Source organism: Juglans regia, chromosome 2, assembly GCF_001411555.2.
Source record: "Juglans regia cultivar Chandler chromosome 2, Walnut 2.0, whole genome shotgun sequence".
Taxonomy (NCBI): Eukaryota; Viridiplantae; Streptophyta; class Magnoliopsida; order Fagales; family Juglandaceae; genus Juglans; species Juglans regia.
The window spans coordinates 2345329-2363955 of record NC_049902.1 but is presented as its reverse complement, the minus strand read 5'-3'; the positions used below and the strand labels follow the sequence as shown (position 1 = coordinate 2363955).

The window sequence follows — 18627 nt, the reverse complement described above, 5'->3', positions numbered from 1 at the left end:
GGCCTCGTTTTTCGATCGCTTTCTCCTTTTGTGTGGTTAGCCGCATGGCTGCTCAAGAGGACCCGTCGGATTCTCAAGCGCCGACGGGACGCCATTTGTTTGCTAACATTGTTGTGGAATCCCCGAAACCTCTTCCTGAAGTTGCAATTCCTATGCGTCGCCCAGGTTTTAAAGATCTAGAAATGTTTTTCCACTTCTCAAAAGAGGAAATCGATCGGTCTGCCTCTCCTTTCCGATTCACCATTGTTATGAAATTCTTGCGAAAACGTCCATCTCTTAATCTGATTTGAAAATTTATCAAACAAAGATGGGGTTTGAAGGTGCAACCAGTGGTGGGTGGGATGAGGAAATCGGCCAATGTTATGGTTCGCTTGACAAATGAGGATGCTTTTTGCACGGCTATGGCAAGAGAATTTTTTGACATCGAAGGTGTGCCCTATCGCATTTTTCATTAGTCTCCTGATTTTGATGAAAATATTGAACCTGTGAATGCCCTGGTGTGGTTGTTTTTACCGGGGTTACCCCCAAAGTTTTATCACATCTCCATGTTGAAGATTCTAACTGGAGCTTATGGAAGATTTTTTAGGAGAGACAACCCCACTACGTATGTTTCACGTCCGAAAGGAGCAAGATGTTGTATTGAAATGGACATCTCTCAACCTCTGTGGAAACGGTTCTGGATTGGGTCCCCTGGTGAACCTAGTAGCTGATTCCAGGAGGTCGTTTTTTAGACCCTGTTGCATTTTGTCATCACTATCATGTTCAAGGACACACTGATAAAATTTGTTTATTACGGAGGAAAGAAATTAAGGGAGGAGAGAATATAGTGAATTCAAAACTGAAAGCTTTAAAAAAGGTATGGTGTCATGTTGAGCAGCGAAAAAAAAAAAAAGATTCTTAATAAGATCTAGGAGAGGCAAAATTTTAGTGAGAAAGATGATCGGGTTCTTTATGTTTCTAGAGAAGGTATTATGAGGAATATAGAGGAGTATAATAGGCAGAGTCCTTTTGTGAAATCTGACAATTTAGTGAATCTAGATGAGAAATTTGTGGAGGAGTTAGAGGAGATTGTTACTCCTTGTGAAGCTTATCTGAATCTAGTTGTAAATTTGCATTCTCCATGTAGTTCTTTAAAGATGGTGGATGAAATTTCGGAGTATGAATTGAGATGTGTAGCGCAACATGTTATTGACGGTATGGAGAGGGAAAATGAAGAGGAGACAAATGTGATTAAGAGGCAGAGTGTTGTTGTTGTGTCGGATTCTAAAAGGTTGTTAGAGGTTGAAACCATTGCTAGAAAGGATTATGAATCTGATCCGAAGATGGGTCTTACAATTCAGGAAATTTTGGATTAAAAAAAAATGAATTTTGGGGGTGATTTGCAAAGTCACCACTTGCTCCAAAACACATCATTAATTATGTTTAACATCCTTAGTGGAATATTAGGGGTGTGCGTACTTCTCGTAGTCGGTTATTTCGTATTATGAAGAATTTTAAATCACGTATTGTTGTGATCATGGAGCCTTTCTTAGATGACAATAATATGTAGTTTTGGGCACGGCAATTAAAACTCCACAATTTTGTTTCGAATTCGGAAGAGGGTGGAAAAGTTTGGCTTTTTTAGAATGATGATATACGATTTCATCAAGTTTGTCTACAAATCAACTCTTATCGAGTTGGTTCTCGCATGGTGATGATAGAATATTTGTTACTTTTGTTTATGCCAGTTATTTTAGGCGGGTGCGGTTGGAGTTGTGGGATGATATTAGAAGTTTAGATAGTGAATGAAAGCCATGGTTCTTGGTGGGTGATTTTAATATTATTCGGGATGACGGTGAAAAGGTGGGGGGGTGTTCATCGGGCTGCTAGGGCAAAGCAGGATTTTTATAATTTCATTCATGATTGTGGTTTACTAGAGGATCCTTTTAAGGGATCTAAATTTTTTTTTGTGTAATGGTCAAAATGGACGTCGTCGAATTTGGGCTAGATTGGATAGGATTCTTGTTAATCCATCGTTTGTGAGCAGATTTCAGCATGTAAAAATGAACTATCTTCCTCGTACTTCATTTGATCATAGTCCAATGTGCCCTGAGTTATTGTAGGATAGAAGTTTTTCAGGTCCAAGTCAATTTCGTTTCCAAAGAATATGGACATCTCATGACGATTTCCTTCCTCTACTAAGTAGAGTATGAGACTCTAATATGAATTGCAATGCTTTGAATATGGTGGCCAAAAAAATTATATAAGCTCAAATCAACTCTTAAATTGTGGAATGTTTCAACTTTTGGTCATGTAGAGAATGAGTTACAATTGGTGGAGGATCAATTGATTGGTTTGGAGAAAGAGGTGGCTGGAAATTATTCTGAGATGGCAGAAAATAAAATGTTACAGCTTAAGACGAAGCATCAGTTATGGTTGGACAGAGAGGAGATTTTGTGGAAAAAAAAATCGTGCATTCAATGGTTGAAGGAGGGTGATGCGAATACTCGATTCTTCCATGTGAGTATCATGAACAAAACGAGAAGAAATATTCTAACTTCTTTAACCTTGCAAAATGGGTCTTCTTTAAAGTCTCTTGAGGAGATTTATGTTGGAGCTATTAATTTTTATTAGAAGCTTTTGTCCTCTGAACAAGTTGTTAGAGATGAAGATGTATTTTCTCTCATTCCTAAGTTGGTTTCGGAGGAGGAAAATGCGGCTCTTCTTCAGCCTCCATCTTTGAAGGAAGTTAAAGAAGCTCTTGATTCAATTCCAGATGATAGTTGTCCTGGACTAGATGGGTTTTCTGCAGCTTTTTTCAAAGTTGCTTAGAATATTGTTCAAGATGATGTGTGCGGCGATGGATTTCTTTAATGGTTATCCTTTACCCACTTTTTATGGTGCTACAAACTTAGTCCTTATTCCAAAAGTGGATAAACCAGATAGTTTCACTAAATTCAAGCCTATTAGTTTGTGTTGTGTGGTATATAAGATTTTCTCCAAGATTATGGTGAATCGTTTGGCTCGTATTTTAGGTAAGTTGATCTCACCTGCTCAATTAGCTTTTGTAAGCAATTGTAACATTTTTTAAAATATCTCAATTACTCAAGAACTGGTCACTGGATTGGATATAAAAGTTCATGGAGGGAATGTGATTTGTAAGATTGATATGGAGAAGGCATATGATCGTGTTAATTGTTGTTTTCTTCTTTGAGTTTGAAGGGATTCAGCTTCTCCATAGGCTGGTGTGACATTATTCTTCAGTGTATCTCCTCTCCTTCCTTTTCGATTATGCTGAATGGAATATCTAAAAGATTCTTCAAGGCTTCGCGTGGGATAAGGCAAGGTGATCCTCTTTCACCTTATCTTCTTATTTTATTGGAAGATATCCTTTCTAGATTACTGGATTCAAAATTTGCTTTGGGCACTATTAAGTCATATAATTTTTTGAATTCTTGTTTGAGGATTTTGCAGCTTCTCTATGTGGATGATTTGCTGATTTTCTCAAGAGGAGATAAGCGATCCATGTGGGGTCTTTTGAAAACTTTGAAAATATATGAATCTATTTTGGGACAAAGGATTACTGCAAAAAAAAATAAAGTTTATTTTGCCAAAAAATAAAATAAAATAATATATACTAGAAAACAAAAGATGCTAGAGGTTTCGGGATTTATTGTGGGTAAATTTCCTTGACTTACCTTGGTGTGCTGCTACATACTAGTATACTTATATCTTTTATGTTAAAGCCGCTTGTTGAGAAAATCAGGAAGAAAGTTGCTGGTTGGAAAATAAGTCTTCTTTCTTCCAATGAAAGATTGGTGTTATTGAAGCATATCCTTAATAGAGTGCTGATTCATGTTCTATCTATGCTAAAAATTCTTCTGATAGTGTTTAGAGATATTCAACGTATGCTATCAGAAATTTGTGGGGTTCCAAGGAAGGGAGAAAGAAAAAAGCCTGGGTTTTATGGAGGAAAGTTTGCTGACCGATTCAAGAAGATGGTTTGGGGGTGGGGTACCTTAAGGAAGTGCATAATTCGTTTTTACTAAAGTTTGCATGGAAATTGATTGGGAGTGATTCTCTTTGGGAAATTTTTTTTAAGAGCCAATATTTGAGGAATATGTCACCTTTAGAAGCTGCTTAGTCTCCTCGTGGTCTGGAGAAGTGTGCTTGATAGAGTTCCTTTGATTTTCAAACATGGTTTATGGAAGATATGGGAAGGTAAGGTAAATTTTTGGTTTGAGCTTTGGCTTCCATCTGGTGTGCTAGCTAATCGGATTCAAGAGATTGACTCTCATTTGCTCTAGATTTGTGATTTGCTATATTCAGTCGGTTGGAATATTCCTTGTCTTTCAACTTTGGTCGGGGAAGATTTATATAATGAAATTCTGCAATCTAATATTCGGTTGAAGCAATGTCCAGATATTTTCATTTGGGCACCTTCGTCTAATGGTAAATTTTCGACTAATGGGACATGAAATATTTTAAGGCTTCAATCGGAACCTCCCCCATTGGGCAAAATGGACCTGGTTTAGAGGTATTTTTAGTAAAATCTCTTATATTAGTTGGAAATTCTAGAATCATGCGCTGCCTGTTGATGCGAATGTTAAAAAAATTGGTATTCATTTACCATCTCGCTGCTATTGTTGTGTGGATAAAGGTGCTATTGAAATGGAATAACATTTGTTTGGGAATGGTTTTCTAGCTGAAAAAAATTTAGAAATTTTTTTCCAACAGGTTAGAGGTGAGATATAGAAGAGGTCAAAGTATTTTTTATTGTGCTTTACTTTGGTGGTCGAAAGCCAAAAGTTCTTCTCAGCAGGGGATAGTGCGTGGCCTTATTCTGACTATAATTATTTGGGAACTTTGGTTTTTTCAGTGTAAGATTTGCATGGAGGATAGCAAATTCACTTGGGAGCATATTGTGTAAGCTATTCTGATGCAGATTCAGAATGTGTTTGTGATGCCTATGAAGTTCAAATCTTGTTCTGTTTGGGACCAAGAGATGCTGCGGAGCATTAGATGTCTTGTCCTTATGCTGCAGTGTACTAAAGCTAGAGCTTTTGCTTGGCAACTTCCAGATCGTGGTTATTGGAAGTTAAATATAGATGGTTGTTTGCTTGGTAATCATGGCTTATCTGGTGGAGGTGGTGTGATTCGAGATCATATATGAGATTTATTTGCAGGTTTTTCTCATCACTATCAAATCCAGACTAATATTGTAGTTGAATTTTGGACTTTAAGAGATAAACTTCAACTTTATAAAGACCTGTGATTATCGGATATTATAGTTAAGACAAATTCTATGATGTTGCTTTCATGGATTCATCATGGTGAATGTTCCCACTAATATTTATGAGATTTTTGGAAAGAGGTGATTGAGCTTATTCGGACTCTTAATTGTTGCATGTGTCATGTTTTTCAAGACTTTTTTGCTTATTTTTTTGCCAAATAAAGAGCTCGTAATTCTTGTTTGGATTTTCGTGCTCATAGTCTTATTCCTAGAAGACTTAAAAGCTTGTTGCACCTTGACAAATGCTCCTTATCTTATCTGCTGATGAGGGATATTTAATGCGTGCAGGTTGTAGTTCCTTATTTCTGGGTTGGTTTTGAGATTCTTTGTTACCACGCTGTCTTCTTATTCTTTATTTCTATTAGAGGTATTTTTGGTTTAATAAGTATTGTGGTGGTTTTTTAGTTCTTTTTTATTCTTTGGTTGGTTTTCTTGTTTATTTGGAAGCGATCCATAATATTCTTCCGCCATAAATGAGGATTTTTTAATAAATTTGGAATTCAAAAAATAAATAAATAAGTTGGATAGTGTAAACCCCAGTGCAAACAAGTGGGGATAGTGGAGGACCGCAAATGGTGACAACAGAAAATGGCCAGTGGCAACAATGAAAATACTAACAGAGAAAATACTAAGTTTGATAATTGATAGTATTATTTTATTTTTATTTTTTTGGTGAAGTGAGAATTTAAGATAGTATTCTTGTTATGAATGAGAGATACTTGGAATGACACAAAAAAGCGGTTGGTCCATTTCCTGCCCAAACCCAAATGATATTGTGGTTTGGGAAAGACATCATTGTCATGATAGAAATGCTTAAAGACCATAACCAGTACTAGAGGTGAAAGAGGCTAAACAGTCAAAGTAATTATTGCACATTATATTCACAAGAACAATTACTAGAAACATGGCTAACTAAAATATGAAGCTTGCAGCAATATAATACACTCAAAAAAAGAGTCATAACTTGCAGCCTTTGTAACCTGAAGTTAAAGTAAGATATGCTTCGAACCTTCCATGTGACCGATTCAAACAATCAGAAAGCTTGCAATGAACATTGCCCAAAAGATGCAACGGAAGTTGCAATCTGAGACAAGCTCATCCAAATCAGTCTGCAAATAGAACAAAATAGAACCACAACCATAGAAGAAACTTGATCACTCTTGCTTCAGAAAAAAGTTTCCACTCACTAAATAAAATCGATGTTACTTCAGTAGATCCTTTCCATAGTGGCATATTAGAAAGTTGTTTTTTAAGTAAATATTTTTTTTGATAACCGTGGGTGTCCAGGCCAGCTTGCATGCACCTCGACTAATCCCAGGGATCTTGAAGTTGGTAAACTTCCAGTAGCCCTAAAGGGACTTAAACTGGTGACCATTGGGGAGCAAACCTAAAGCCAGACCAGCTGAGCTATCCCTCAGGGTAAATATTGTGCCATAGAGGCGTATTAAAAATCTAAAACATATCAAAGAAATGTTAGTACTTCTAAAAATAAAAATTATTCATTAGGGAATAATAAAACCGGGAGAAAGATCGAAACATATCGATTGTTAGATAACATAGGGGAAACAAGAATTGATAATTCCTCAGAAATACAACAATAAAATTCTGTCAAAGTTATGTGCAAACAGTTACAAGTACATATTAAAACGTTCACTCTTAAAAGCTAAACTCAACCAATCAACACAAGTACTTGGAAAGACAATGCAATCACGTGAACAATCAGATCCTCTATGGTCAAATATTGTTTACCTTACACCAATCCGTTTTTGGTATGTTACAATCTAAGACACTCACATGGAGGAATAGTTCTGGCTAGTAAGACTCCGGCATTTAAGTTGCTGAAGGTTGTCTGTGCGGATAAGCTGCATCCTGATAAACAGTGAGTTGGTGTATGGCCTTGGCAAACAGATCCCTCAAACCAGGATTTTGAGCAATAACAGGACGGGCAGCATCCTCAAGAGCCTTCAACGCCTCTGCTTGTTCAAGAGCTTTGTTGTTGCTAACTTGCAAAGCAAGGTAACACAACAACACGACTCCGTGCATACGAGGCCCCTGTTCTTGAATTTCCAACAACTTCATTAGGGGTGGAATCCCATCAAACTCTATAACCGCCTTCGAATGCTCTACACAATTGAAGTTCTCTGGGGACACGAATTTCCCCAATGCAACAGCAGCCTCCGTTGCCACGTCCACATTATTGTTACCAAGCTGCACAACCAAAGGCCTAATTATCCGTCTCTCCCAGCTTGCAGGGAAAGTCCGAGCCAAAAACCCAATTGCTCTGATGGCAGGAACTTGCAATCTGGGACTACTCCCTTCTTGAGTTACCCTCAAAAGCTGATCGAATACAGCTTTTGCAGGTGGCGAATTAGTCTTGAAAGCCGCTCGCCTGAGGTCAGAATTGGATGCCGCCACTGCCGCTATCTCCATCACGGTCATCAAGCAATTGAGTTGCAAATCTCCTCTCTCAACCTCAATAATCTTCGCCAAGCAAAGCAACCCTTTTGTCTCCGCAATTTTCTTGCTATTTACCAAACTCCCTTTGGACAATTTCCACAAAGCCTCGGCGCAATTGACCTTGACCTTAAGTTTCACCTCGGGTGATTCAGTCTCCCACTCCCTCTCCTTCCTATTATAATGCCCGCCTCTGCTACTCCCATCGTAGTGAGTAGAACTCGATTGAGAGCGACCCAACAATGATGAAGAATTATTATGATCGTTTATTGATGGTGCTTTGCCATTTTTAGTTAACTCTTTGTTAATTTGAACAAGGGAGTGGAAGGTGGTCTTACCCAAATGAAGCTTCGGATCATCCAGAACCGCACCCATCGACAGCGTCGACACAAGCGGCCTCGTCGCGTTTTCCCGCGCAAACTCCTCCTGCGCCTCCGGGTACAGTTCGGCCATCCGCGCCACCAGATTCGCCACCGGAATCTGAACCCTCGTCGACGAGTCACCGAGGACATGCACAATGATCGGAACCCCGGGGTTCTGGACAATGGAAATGACCCTCTCCTTGTCCGTGGCGATGTTGGAGAGAGCGGTGGCGGCAGCGATTTGGGCCTCGGCGGACGCGCCCTCCTTGAGGAGTTTGAGCAAGGGGGCAATCCCTCCCTCTTCCACGATCATCTTCTTGTTGCGGTCGTTGTCGTCGGCCAGCGAAGCGAGCTCTTTGGCGGCGTCGGTACGATCCTTGAGCTGGCCCATCTGGATGGTGGCGATGTAGGACCAGACCCAGGCGAGAATAGGGTCGTTGCTTGCGATGGGAGGGAGCGAGAGATTGGTCCCGTCGGAGTCAAATATCGATAAGAGCCATTTCATGTCTCCGATGGAAGACTCCAAAAGGTTGGAGACCTTCCGGAAGTCGGCGGTGGTGGTGATGGAGAACACCTGGCGGAGAACCCCGCTGTGCTTGCACTTGCGGATGAGAGTGAGGGCTCGCTCAAGATTCTTGGCCACGTCGGCGACGATCCGACGGACGGGTCGCTCGTATAGTGGATGGGTGGACACGGCGGCGAGTCGGACGGTGGAGCGGAGCATACTGGAGAGGCGTTCGACTTGCATGGCGAGGTCGGAGCATTCCTGCTTGGAGGATTCTGCTTCTTGGGCGGACTTGATGACTCGGGCCGCAAGCAGAATTGGAAAAGAGAGCTCATCTTGGAAATTGAGCGTCTTGTCGTCAGCAGGGACAGCCATGAAGTAGCGGAGAGACCAAAATCTGAAGTACTAGAACTGCAACGATGTTTCAGCGTCCCTGTTGCTTGCTTAATTGTATGCCGGCCAGGAAGAAAGCACTAGCATAAAAAAAAATATATATATATATATATATATATATATATATATAAAGCATTTAATTATTTTTACTATTTTGTTTTATTTTGGGATAAAGCTGTAATAAAAGCCTGTAACGTATTATTGATTTGGGTCCTCTTTTCCTGTGGGAAAGAGGACTTTTTTGGTCTCGCAGGTCAAATTAAATAAATAAATTCGATATGGAGGGGAGAGAAATGACGTGGCAAAGCAGTAGGAGGGTCCTACCAGTGAATCAATCGGACAAAGCATCAAAGGATTTGATGAAGTGAGACCAACTAAAAAACGCCACGTATATTCACAGTGTTGGACTAATTTCAAATTTTAAAAAGAAAATTCCACAAGTCTTTGGACTCCATTGACCAAACATTATCTCTACAGAAGAGAAAGCAATAGAACGTGGAAAACAGATAGAAATGCAGCGTTAAAATCCAATATGACACGTATCAGCTCACTCCACTTTATGGGCCTTCGCAGAGCTTTCACCTCTCCATTTCTAAGAATATAATATTATTCAATAATCAAACTTGCCTAGAAGAAAAAACGAAATTCTCAAGCTTATGCCCCCGGAAATGAGATTATACGAATAATAATAAAATAATTTATATATAATATTAAAATAATTAAAATTATGATATTTTATTATGTTTTGAAAAATAAAAAAGAAATATTAAATAAAAATATTATAAAATAAAATACTTTTAAAATATAAATTTTTTAATTTGAAATTTTAAGAAAAGTGGAATTATTTTTTATATTTTTTTGTAAGTCTGATAAAGTTATAATAATTATATAATGATTAGATGAAAAAGTAAAATATTTCAATTTGAAAATTAGATGAAATGAAATAAGATAGATAATGAGTTCAGATGAGATGAATTGAGATAAAAATTTAATAAAATATTGTTAAAATATTATTTTTTAATATTATTATCGTTTTAAGATTTGAAAAAGTTGAATTGTTTATTATATTTTGTGTAAAAATTAAAAAAAATTATAATGATTAAATTAGATGAGATGAGTTCAAATCAACTCAGCAAATAAACAAGAAATGTGTTTTATAGATGCAGTGATCAACATTCGAATCCGTGATAGCCATAAAGCAATAAAAGAAATTCCAATCACAGAATCAGAATAAAGCTCCATTTATAGAGATTGAAGAACTCCCCACATATTGCTTGCTTGAATTGAAAGCAACAGAATGTCACCTTTCTTTTACATATAAAAGACATTCACATGAAAGCAATATCTCTTCACATCTTCGCCAGCAATGCAGGCTGAATTGTCTTGGCTATCCCATTGTCCTTGACATCATTTCCTTTGGCATCCAATTCATAGGAGTTGGGAGGAACATCTACAGCAGGAGAACAGTTGAAGAACCCATGAGGCTGCATACACACGCACATCCATCATCAGAATCAGTATCACATATGAGACACATAACAAATATATATAAATATATATATATATATATATATTTATGACGATTCAGGAGGAGTCAATTTACACAAAATATCCACTTATATGAACAGATAAAGCCAACTCTATGGTCACTACATGTTCAAACTGCTAAGTGACCATTCAAACAAACTTAGTTGAAGAATGGTCTTGGGTGATGATAAGGGTTGTAGTTCTTGCCTAAGGTACAGATTGGCACTTGTTGCATTCTCTCTATCAAGCAAGTGGCATACAAACATCAGATACAAGATGTTGAATTTACACCTCGGGCCAATTCTCCCAAATACAGGCCGATCACCGATGTCTTTTCATTACTAATGCCACAATCAAGATGTGCAAACAACATATGATTTTTTTATTTATTTACAAGTACATATGCAGGTTAAGATTAACCAGTGATTACCATAAGCATAAAGCCAATGCGCTCCACTGGCTTAACAGGCCAATCTTCCAATCGAGGGACGAGTTGGATTTCAAATACGTACCTGCATTTCACAAGATTACTTACTAATTATTCATCAAAATAATTCCAACCAAGAGGTGATAGAGAAATGGAGCTAGCAGCAATAAGAATAATCGTGATCAAAATAAGATGACACCACGCAATCATAATTTTAAAAAATAGTCAAAAGGAAATCTGGATCATGTGAAAAGTCATGAGGGAGAATTTGTATATGATGAGAAAAAGTGTACTTTATAATCAGAAACAGAATTTCCGGCTTATTTATATAGAGAGAGCTGCTTCAGTATATAAGTTGCAGGGAATAAACCAAAGGAGAAGTGACCAACCAAAGAACTATATCTGTTTCTTCTAGAGATCGATCCTTCTGAACCCATGTAGCCAATCCTTCACCAACACGTGGATTTTGATTAGGGAACTCTCCTCCAGGAAACATTTCATCATGAGCATATTGTGTAACCCAGAGATTATGCTTCAAGAAAGCAGCTCTTCTCATAAACTTAGCCTCCAAACCAGCTAATGGCAAACAGTTTGAACCAGGTACAAGTTTGTAGCCTGTTAACTGTCCAGTGCGATTGACGGTTCTTGTATTCCTCACCTGGAGTGCAAAATTGTGCAAATTCTCAACCATAGGAAACAAGTAAATCTAAGATCAGCCCGTACTTATAGCTGTGGTGTAAAAGCTTCAAAAGCCCACATAAGCTCTGGTTAGAGCCAGAAGCTCCAACCTCAAATTATGTGTATTGATGGTATCAACTAGCAGGATGTTTCTTCACAAACTCTTGCTATGACAATATTTGCAACTGAGACACCACTGACATATGCTGCTACTTAGAATCTAATTGCTGAAATCTATCAGCAGGGCCAATTTTACAAGCATTAGTTATAACAATATTTGCACCTGATGATGACATGCTGTTATAGGCTACTACTTACAAGAAGTTAAAGGCCAAAATCAATTAGCCAGACTAAAAAGCTTTACAAAAATTAGTTATGACAATATATAAGATACTGTAAGCTATTACCTAAAGCGGAAATCGATTGCTTTAGGTTGGTTGACTGGGCCTTCACCTGGTCTTGCCACCAAACTAGATGTGGTTAAGCCCAATCAGTTTTCAGGGAATATGGGAAGTCTTCTGTCTGCTCAACATAGCTCACAAAATGCGTTTAAGGAAATTACATAAACCAGAAATGAGATGAAGTCATTTCAAAATTCCGACTGATTATAAAATACTACAACACAATTGAAAATAACTTCATTTGAAATCGAGAAACGAAAAAAGATTTGACTTTATCTAAAGTTGTGTTAAACAACATAAATAATTCCATATAGAGTCCAAAAAAAGTGCTTGATACAACTAAAGGAACTCAAGAAAAAGAACATATGCATACTACAATATAGTAATAAAAAATGTTTTATCGCTAAAAGAAGGATAGGATGCCTTACAATCCAATGTCGAGCAGTGAAAGGATCACAATCACTCATTGCTTCCATCTCAGATTTGAGCAGTCTCTCTTCAGCATAGAAAGCATTATTGTGAACATTGTTCTCTCCAGGTTCCTCAACTCTAACATTAACCTCTACAACCTACAAAATGAGGGGATGAAAGATCTGATATTGTTAAGTAAACAACAATGTAGAAGCATTGTTCTCGATAACAGCAACTTACAAGAGCATAAAATCTACTAGCGATGCTTTGATTTCAGGGAAGCAAGCCTGGTTACTTACAACCATTTTTACCCGTATTAAAGTCTTTTATAGATTGCCAAGATTTGTTTCTCAGCTGACCAACGGAAAATAACCCACAAGCATTCCCCATTAAGGTTCTGAATCTTTAAGGACCAAATCAATACTCTGTAGACTACTTAAAAAAGATTGCTGGAAAGGTTCTACATTACTTTTAGATATCATCAGGCACATAGAAAACAGTAATTTAAAAGCTGCCTTCCTAATGTCTCCAAGCACAAAGACGGCCTCAGGGATATTTTTTTCAAGAAAAAAAAAGGAAAGATGATCGCCTGCTGAATTGTTAAGCATATTAAGGATCCAAAGCATACCTATGCAGAAGAATTTGAGTACATATAGAGCAATACCATAATCTTAATAAGTACAACTAATGTCATAGCTCATGCCAATTACTCCCAGCAGGAACTTTAATTGTCAGTATCGTGCAACTCCCAGCTGGCTCTTATTTTGACACATCATGATAATAAGGCACGAGATAACCAATAAAAAGAGTCCCTGAAGTTCAAAGCAGGGCACCTGATTGAAAGCTTCACCAGGTTTGCAATCTACAGCCATGTCCATACGAGCAACAAAAAAGTGCTGATGAACTGGTGCATATAAAGCCGGTGTTATCATTGTACCATACTTTTGTACTTCTCCAGGTTGCAATGCTCCTAAGCTGAGAATTCCTGTAAGTTTAACTTCAGCTTCAATTTTTCCATCCTGTAACAGCGTATAACTTGCACATTAAAGAGAACTGCCACTCATTTTACCATCATCTAGAGAACATGTTACGCGCTCTTAGTTTACTTTTGCACCACTTGTATTACAATTTTACAGAACTTCCTTCAGTTCAAAGATGACATACAGGTCTAATCAACATTTATAGAAACGCAAGCATACTAGATTTTGCATTCAAGCAATCTGATATTTAACTTGCCTGATAAAAGTTCCAGAAAAATCCATACTCATAATTAGCCACAGTGCATACAAAAGACACTGACAGCCGTCTAGATCTTCGTACTTCTGCCAAGCCTGTTCTCCAATCTTGATGCTTCCATAGAATTCCATGATCCTCTTCATGCAAACATACACAATTTTCAATTGTTTCAACACCTCCGGTGAAGTTTGTGAAGTGGGCATCAAAGTATTTGATATATCCCAAACAATCACATCCCTGTACATGGTAGTTTTGTTTCAAACCAATCAAGTTCCACCGGTAGAAATTGTAAGTTGTCACAAACAAATATAATGAGTAACAATTATAAACCTTCTTAAGAGAGTGTGCATTCTTTCCGAGGCCATCTTCCCCTGCATCAAAGGCATTTTTCCTGTAGTGTGGATTATTTGGATCTCCATAAGGCACAACTATCTCCACGAAACTCAACCTGTGGGCCACAGATCTTCGTCCTCGACTACCATCAATGTATGCAACAGAATATATAACCAAACCCTCTCTAGGAGAGAAACCAATACGAAAATTCCACTGACAACCATAACAAAATATAGATATTCTGAATAATTTTCTGAACTTAGAACAACAAAAATTACTCAACCTAGTCTGGCAAAATAACATCTACCTTCTGCCATTCTACAAAGTAGCCATTAACGCGGAAGCTCGGACCTTCAGGCTGGGTAATTTGTAAAGGCTTTACATCACTTCGATCAACACCCCCTCTGCTTTCACCAGCAGTATAATTCCTTAGTGGATCAGCTGGAGGTAGGGGCACGAATTTACAGTCTTCAAACTCAATCACCACCATTTTTTGCATATCAAAAGTACATAGACACCCTCAACTGGGCGTGCATATCCATTTTCCATAGGGCAGTCACTCTCAGTTCTACAGAATATAAGTGGTTTGGAAAGTCTTCGGCAAGGAGCATCAGCTTCACCATGATAACCAACACACCTACATGGAGAATGTGTAAAAGCAAAGTTAACAACAGATTTTGCAAAAATCAATTACTTATAGAACATGCAGAAACCACTGGCTTTAGAAATAATTACCATATATCAACCATCACAAGATCCATGTCCTCAATACCCCGCCTCTTCATTGCCTCTCTAAATGGGGGGAAGTCTTTCACGGCAGCTTCACATTCAGCATATTCTACAGCATCCTGAATGATATCAAGAAAAACAACATCACAGAATAAGTAGGTCAAAAACAAAGCACTACATGTCTTCTAGAAAATTACAGTTGTATATCAAGGAAAGAGAATTTTTCAGAGAAAACTTGAATCTAGAGCCAGCAGTTCAGACCAAAACCCGGTAAAACAAAACCCAACCAAAATTGGCTTTCTTTTATCCTTTTCTGTGGATTTGTTTGTCAGATTTGTATCAGGAAAGAATAAAATTATGAAAATCCAATTCCTGCACATTGGTTGACCTTAAATATTAAAATTTACCAGCAGGTTGTGAGGCATGAGTTATATATGAAAAAGAACAATCCATTCTCAAACTGCAACTCATGTTTAGATAAAATAAACTTCAATTTTAAGGCAAGCTTTTATGGTTTTCATGGTTTTTTATTTTTATTTTTTACTTTTAGATAGGATTTTCATCCAATCTATAGTAATTACAGTACAAGAAAGAAAGTAAATTTGCTTGTCATTTCCTAGTCCACAATATAATTCACAAGCATTATTTGAGGAGAAAAGTTATAGCTTATATGAGGAAAATAGTTTGGATCAGGCTCATCCATAACTTGGCAAGTTATGTTTGGTTGTTGAAATCAACTGAACCCATCTCAAACCAATCATTGATGGGACCCACTAATTTTTAACTTTCCATAAAAAAGTTAAACCCATTTCAACCTACTTCATACATTCAAATACATATATTAACATATTTACATTCAAATACATCTCAATGAGACTTAAAAAACACTACTATTCACATATCAACTCAGATCATCAGATCACCTCAGCATCCAAATGCACTCTGCCCACTAGTTAAACAAGTTGTGGTTAGAATGAGCTTATATGTAGCGCATGCTAAGCTTGAAGTAACCTAAGGCAGGCCAAACCATCGTTACCCCACCTTAGAACCAATCTTCAGTATATCAACCAACAAAACCTCATACCCCCTCCCTCTCCCCGACACCCCTTCCCCAGATGTCCAAAATCCCCCCAGAAAAGAATCCGCAAAAGTTACTTGCCTCTAACTGAACCATACAAAAGCAAAATGATATGTTGAAAGTTTACCACCACAATGCAAAGAAGACATGCCGCAGTTTTCACATAAATCTAAAACCGGCATTTATGTTAAATCAACATTGCTCTTCCATTTTTAACTCACGTAAAACAGCATCAAAAGTTGTAATGACCAGAAGAGGAAGGGGAAAAACCAACAATTGCAATACTTTTGCTCCATGTTCCTCAGAGGCATAAGAGTTTAGTTGAAAGTAAGTAATACAGAATTTCAAACTCCAGTCCTATGTTAATAATCTTACCCAAAGTGAACAAAGAATACAGGTATATACTACAGGCTCAAATGTGGTGAAAGAAAATTACCATTGGAGGCTGAACATTTGGAACAAATCGTGATGAAATAACTTTACCCCTATGATGTCCACTGCGGGTTACAGCATGTACTTCTGATAACTCAACAACCCATACACTTGTCTCATTTGACTTTCTGTTGTAGACAATTAGTCTAGCTCGCCTTGGTGGGAGCTTGCTAGGGACCACTGGTCCGCCTTTGGTTTTTGGAACTAAAGACGGTTGGAAAGGAGGGAAGAAATATGCATCTGCCAGAGCAACAACGTGTTTATCTGGCTCAAACAGAACCACTTCTATGAAGCGCATGCTATCTCTGACCTGAAAGGACCAAAATCGATGAGTTCACCACGTTCAAAGTAAACATTACAGATTATTATACCCAAAAAAAAAAAAAAAAGATGTCTTCCTAAGAAACAATCAATGGTGCAATCACAACCTCTGGTGTGGCTCCAGCTGCCCTGACAGTTGCCACTGCCACTGAGATCTCAGTGGCAGATAAAGGATCCAAAGGATGTCTTGTTTGAGCCCTCAGCATAGTCGGAATCCCTACACATCAAATGCAACAAACTTGAGTGATCAGTAAATTGGAAAATATCATATTAGCAGTTTGCGTGAGAATAAAACAAAGGGATACAGTCAAGCAGTGCAAAATTCATCAAGAACATCCAGAAGAAATAGATAGGGATGCATCATTTACCAGCTTTGCATTTGCATTAGTTATAATTTGGGATATAATCAGGAACATTCTGGTTCAGAATAGAAAATATCTGCATATTTTTTTAAAATATGCTAGAAGCAAGCAACAAACAGAGCATCAAGATTGGAACTGAACTAGAGCTGAGAGGATAACAGAAAACGAATAATAACAGAGAGAGAGGGGACCTTTGGAAGAGGTATTGGCGGAAGGTTCTGGAAGTGAATCTACGGCGTCGATCACTGACGCCATGGCAACCTTCTTACCGAGCTGATCGTTGCTGCGATCGGTGGAGGCTACGCTACAATCTTGCTCGGCATTGGCTGCGGAGGCCGAGACCGAAGCCGAAGCGGTGGCGTCCTGGAAAATGGAGGAAGACGAAGAAGAAGAAGAAATATCGTCGGCGAGAAAGGAAGAAGCAGAGGCCGTCGTTTTTTGCGGAGTTGAGGCCATTGCAAGGGGTTAACAAGCTCTTCAAATCCACCGCAGTTGGTCTCAATGCAATCGTGTGACATGCAGCACTCAAAGCTTTAGTCTCCGAACTCACACTGCCTGTCCCTCTCCCCCCCTCTGTCTTGCTCAGTCAGTCCTCCACAACAGAGACTCCCACGCTCGCAGAAACATACAAGGTCTTGTTTGGAGTCCAATAATGAGTTTCATAACCAAGAAGGAATGGATATATATAGATAGAAAGAACAGAGGCCACCACGTGCATCGCTCCCATTTATTTATTCATTTATTTATTTTAATTTCTTAAGCGTGGAGTTCGTGGGGCCTTGCCAGGTGGTGGACCCGATACGATAAGTATATGCACGTGGGACTGTTAGAGCATTCTCATTGGATTAGTTAAAAGTTAAATCTAATGAGAATTTAGTTATTAAGTCAGTAAATTGCTCACATTGAATTAGCTATATTTCAAATATTTAGAATATAGCTACAGTAATATCCAAACTAATTTCTAAATTTAGAACACACTATTCATTCATCAAATTCCTTTTATATTATTTCTTTCTTTCTCCTTTTAATATCAATTATTTCTCTCTTCATTTTAAATGACAATTGAAAAAATATAATTAGAATACAATTACTAATTAATATATAATATTATGAATAGTACAATATGATAAAATAAAATAAATTCATAATTAAAAAAATTAAAAAATTTTCAAAATTATTAATTACTCATTACTATATAATGAATAAATAGATAATCCAATTTAGAGATTTGATGTGAATAGTCAAAGTTAAATTCATCTTATATTATTTTATTGTCATATAATGAAAAAATAGCTATTCCAATGTAGAAACTTATGTGAATGTAATAGTTAAATGTTAAATTCATCTTACATTTAAATTTTAACTAATCCAATGAAAGTGCTCTTAGGGCGATCTGCTACTGTTTTTTATGCCTCCTCAGCAATGCCGCGCCGCTAGCACAAATTTAGTTTTTTATTTTATTTTATTTTTTAATTTTTTAATATATTTAAAAAATAAAAAAATATATAAATATGTGAGTAGTTTATATTTATTGACAAGGACAAACAAAGATTCTTGTCATTTTCTTGCCAGGTCGTTGTTTTGGTAATATTTACATCAGTCTATTATTGACTGCAACCAAATGGCACTTAATGTTTTGAATTAAAAAAAGAAAAAAAAGATGCAACGTGAGGTATATGAAGAGTGTAGGCTGATGTATAATTAGC

General features: G+C 37.6%; 1 protein-coding gene and 1 pseudogene across 1 annotated transcript; both read right to left on the bottom strand.

The window, feature by feature from the left end:
- Positions 1-6829: 6829 nt before the first annotated feature.
- On the bottom strand, positions 6830-9067 carry LOC109020632. The gene has a single exon (XM_019003139.2). It carries the CDS (start codon positions 8966-8968, stop codon positions 7103-7105), a length of 1866 nt encoding a protein of 621 aa, XP_018858684.2. The 5' UTR covers positions 8969-9067; the 3' UTR covers positions 6830-7102.
- Positions 9068-10164: 1097 nt separating this feature from the next.
- On the bottom strand, positions 10165-17544 carry LOC109020720 (annotated as a pseudogene).
- Between the last annotated feature and the right edge of the window lie 1083 nt (positions 17545-18627).

Excerpts from the sequence above, each read along its gene's own strand:
- LOC109020632 (XM_019003139.2), bottom strand. The coding sequence starts at position 8,968 with ATGGCTGTCCCTGCTGACGACAAGACGCTCAATTTCCAAGATGAGCTC.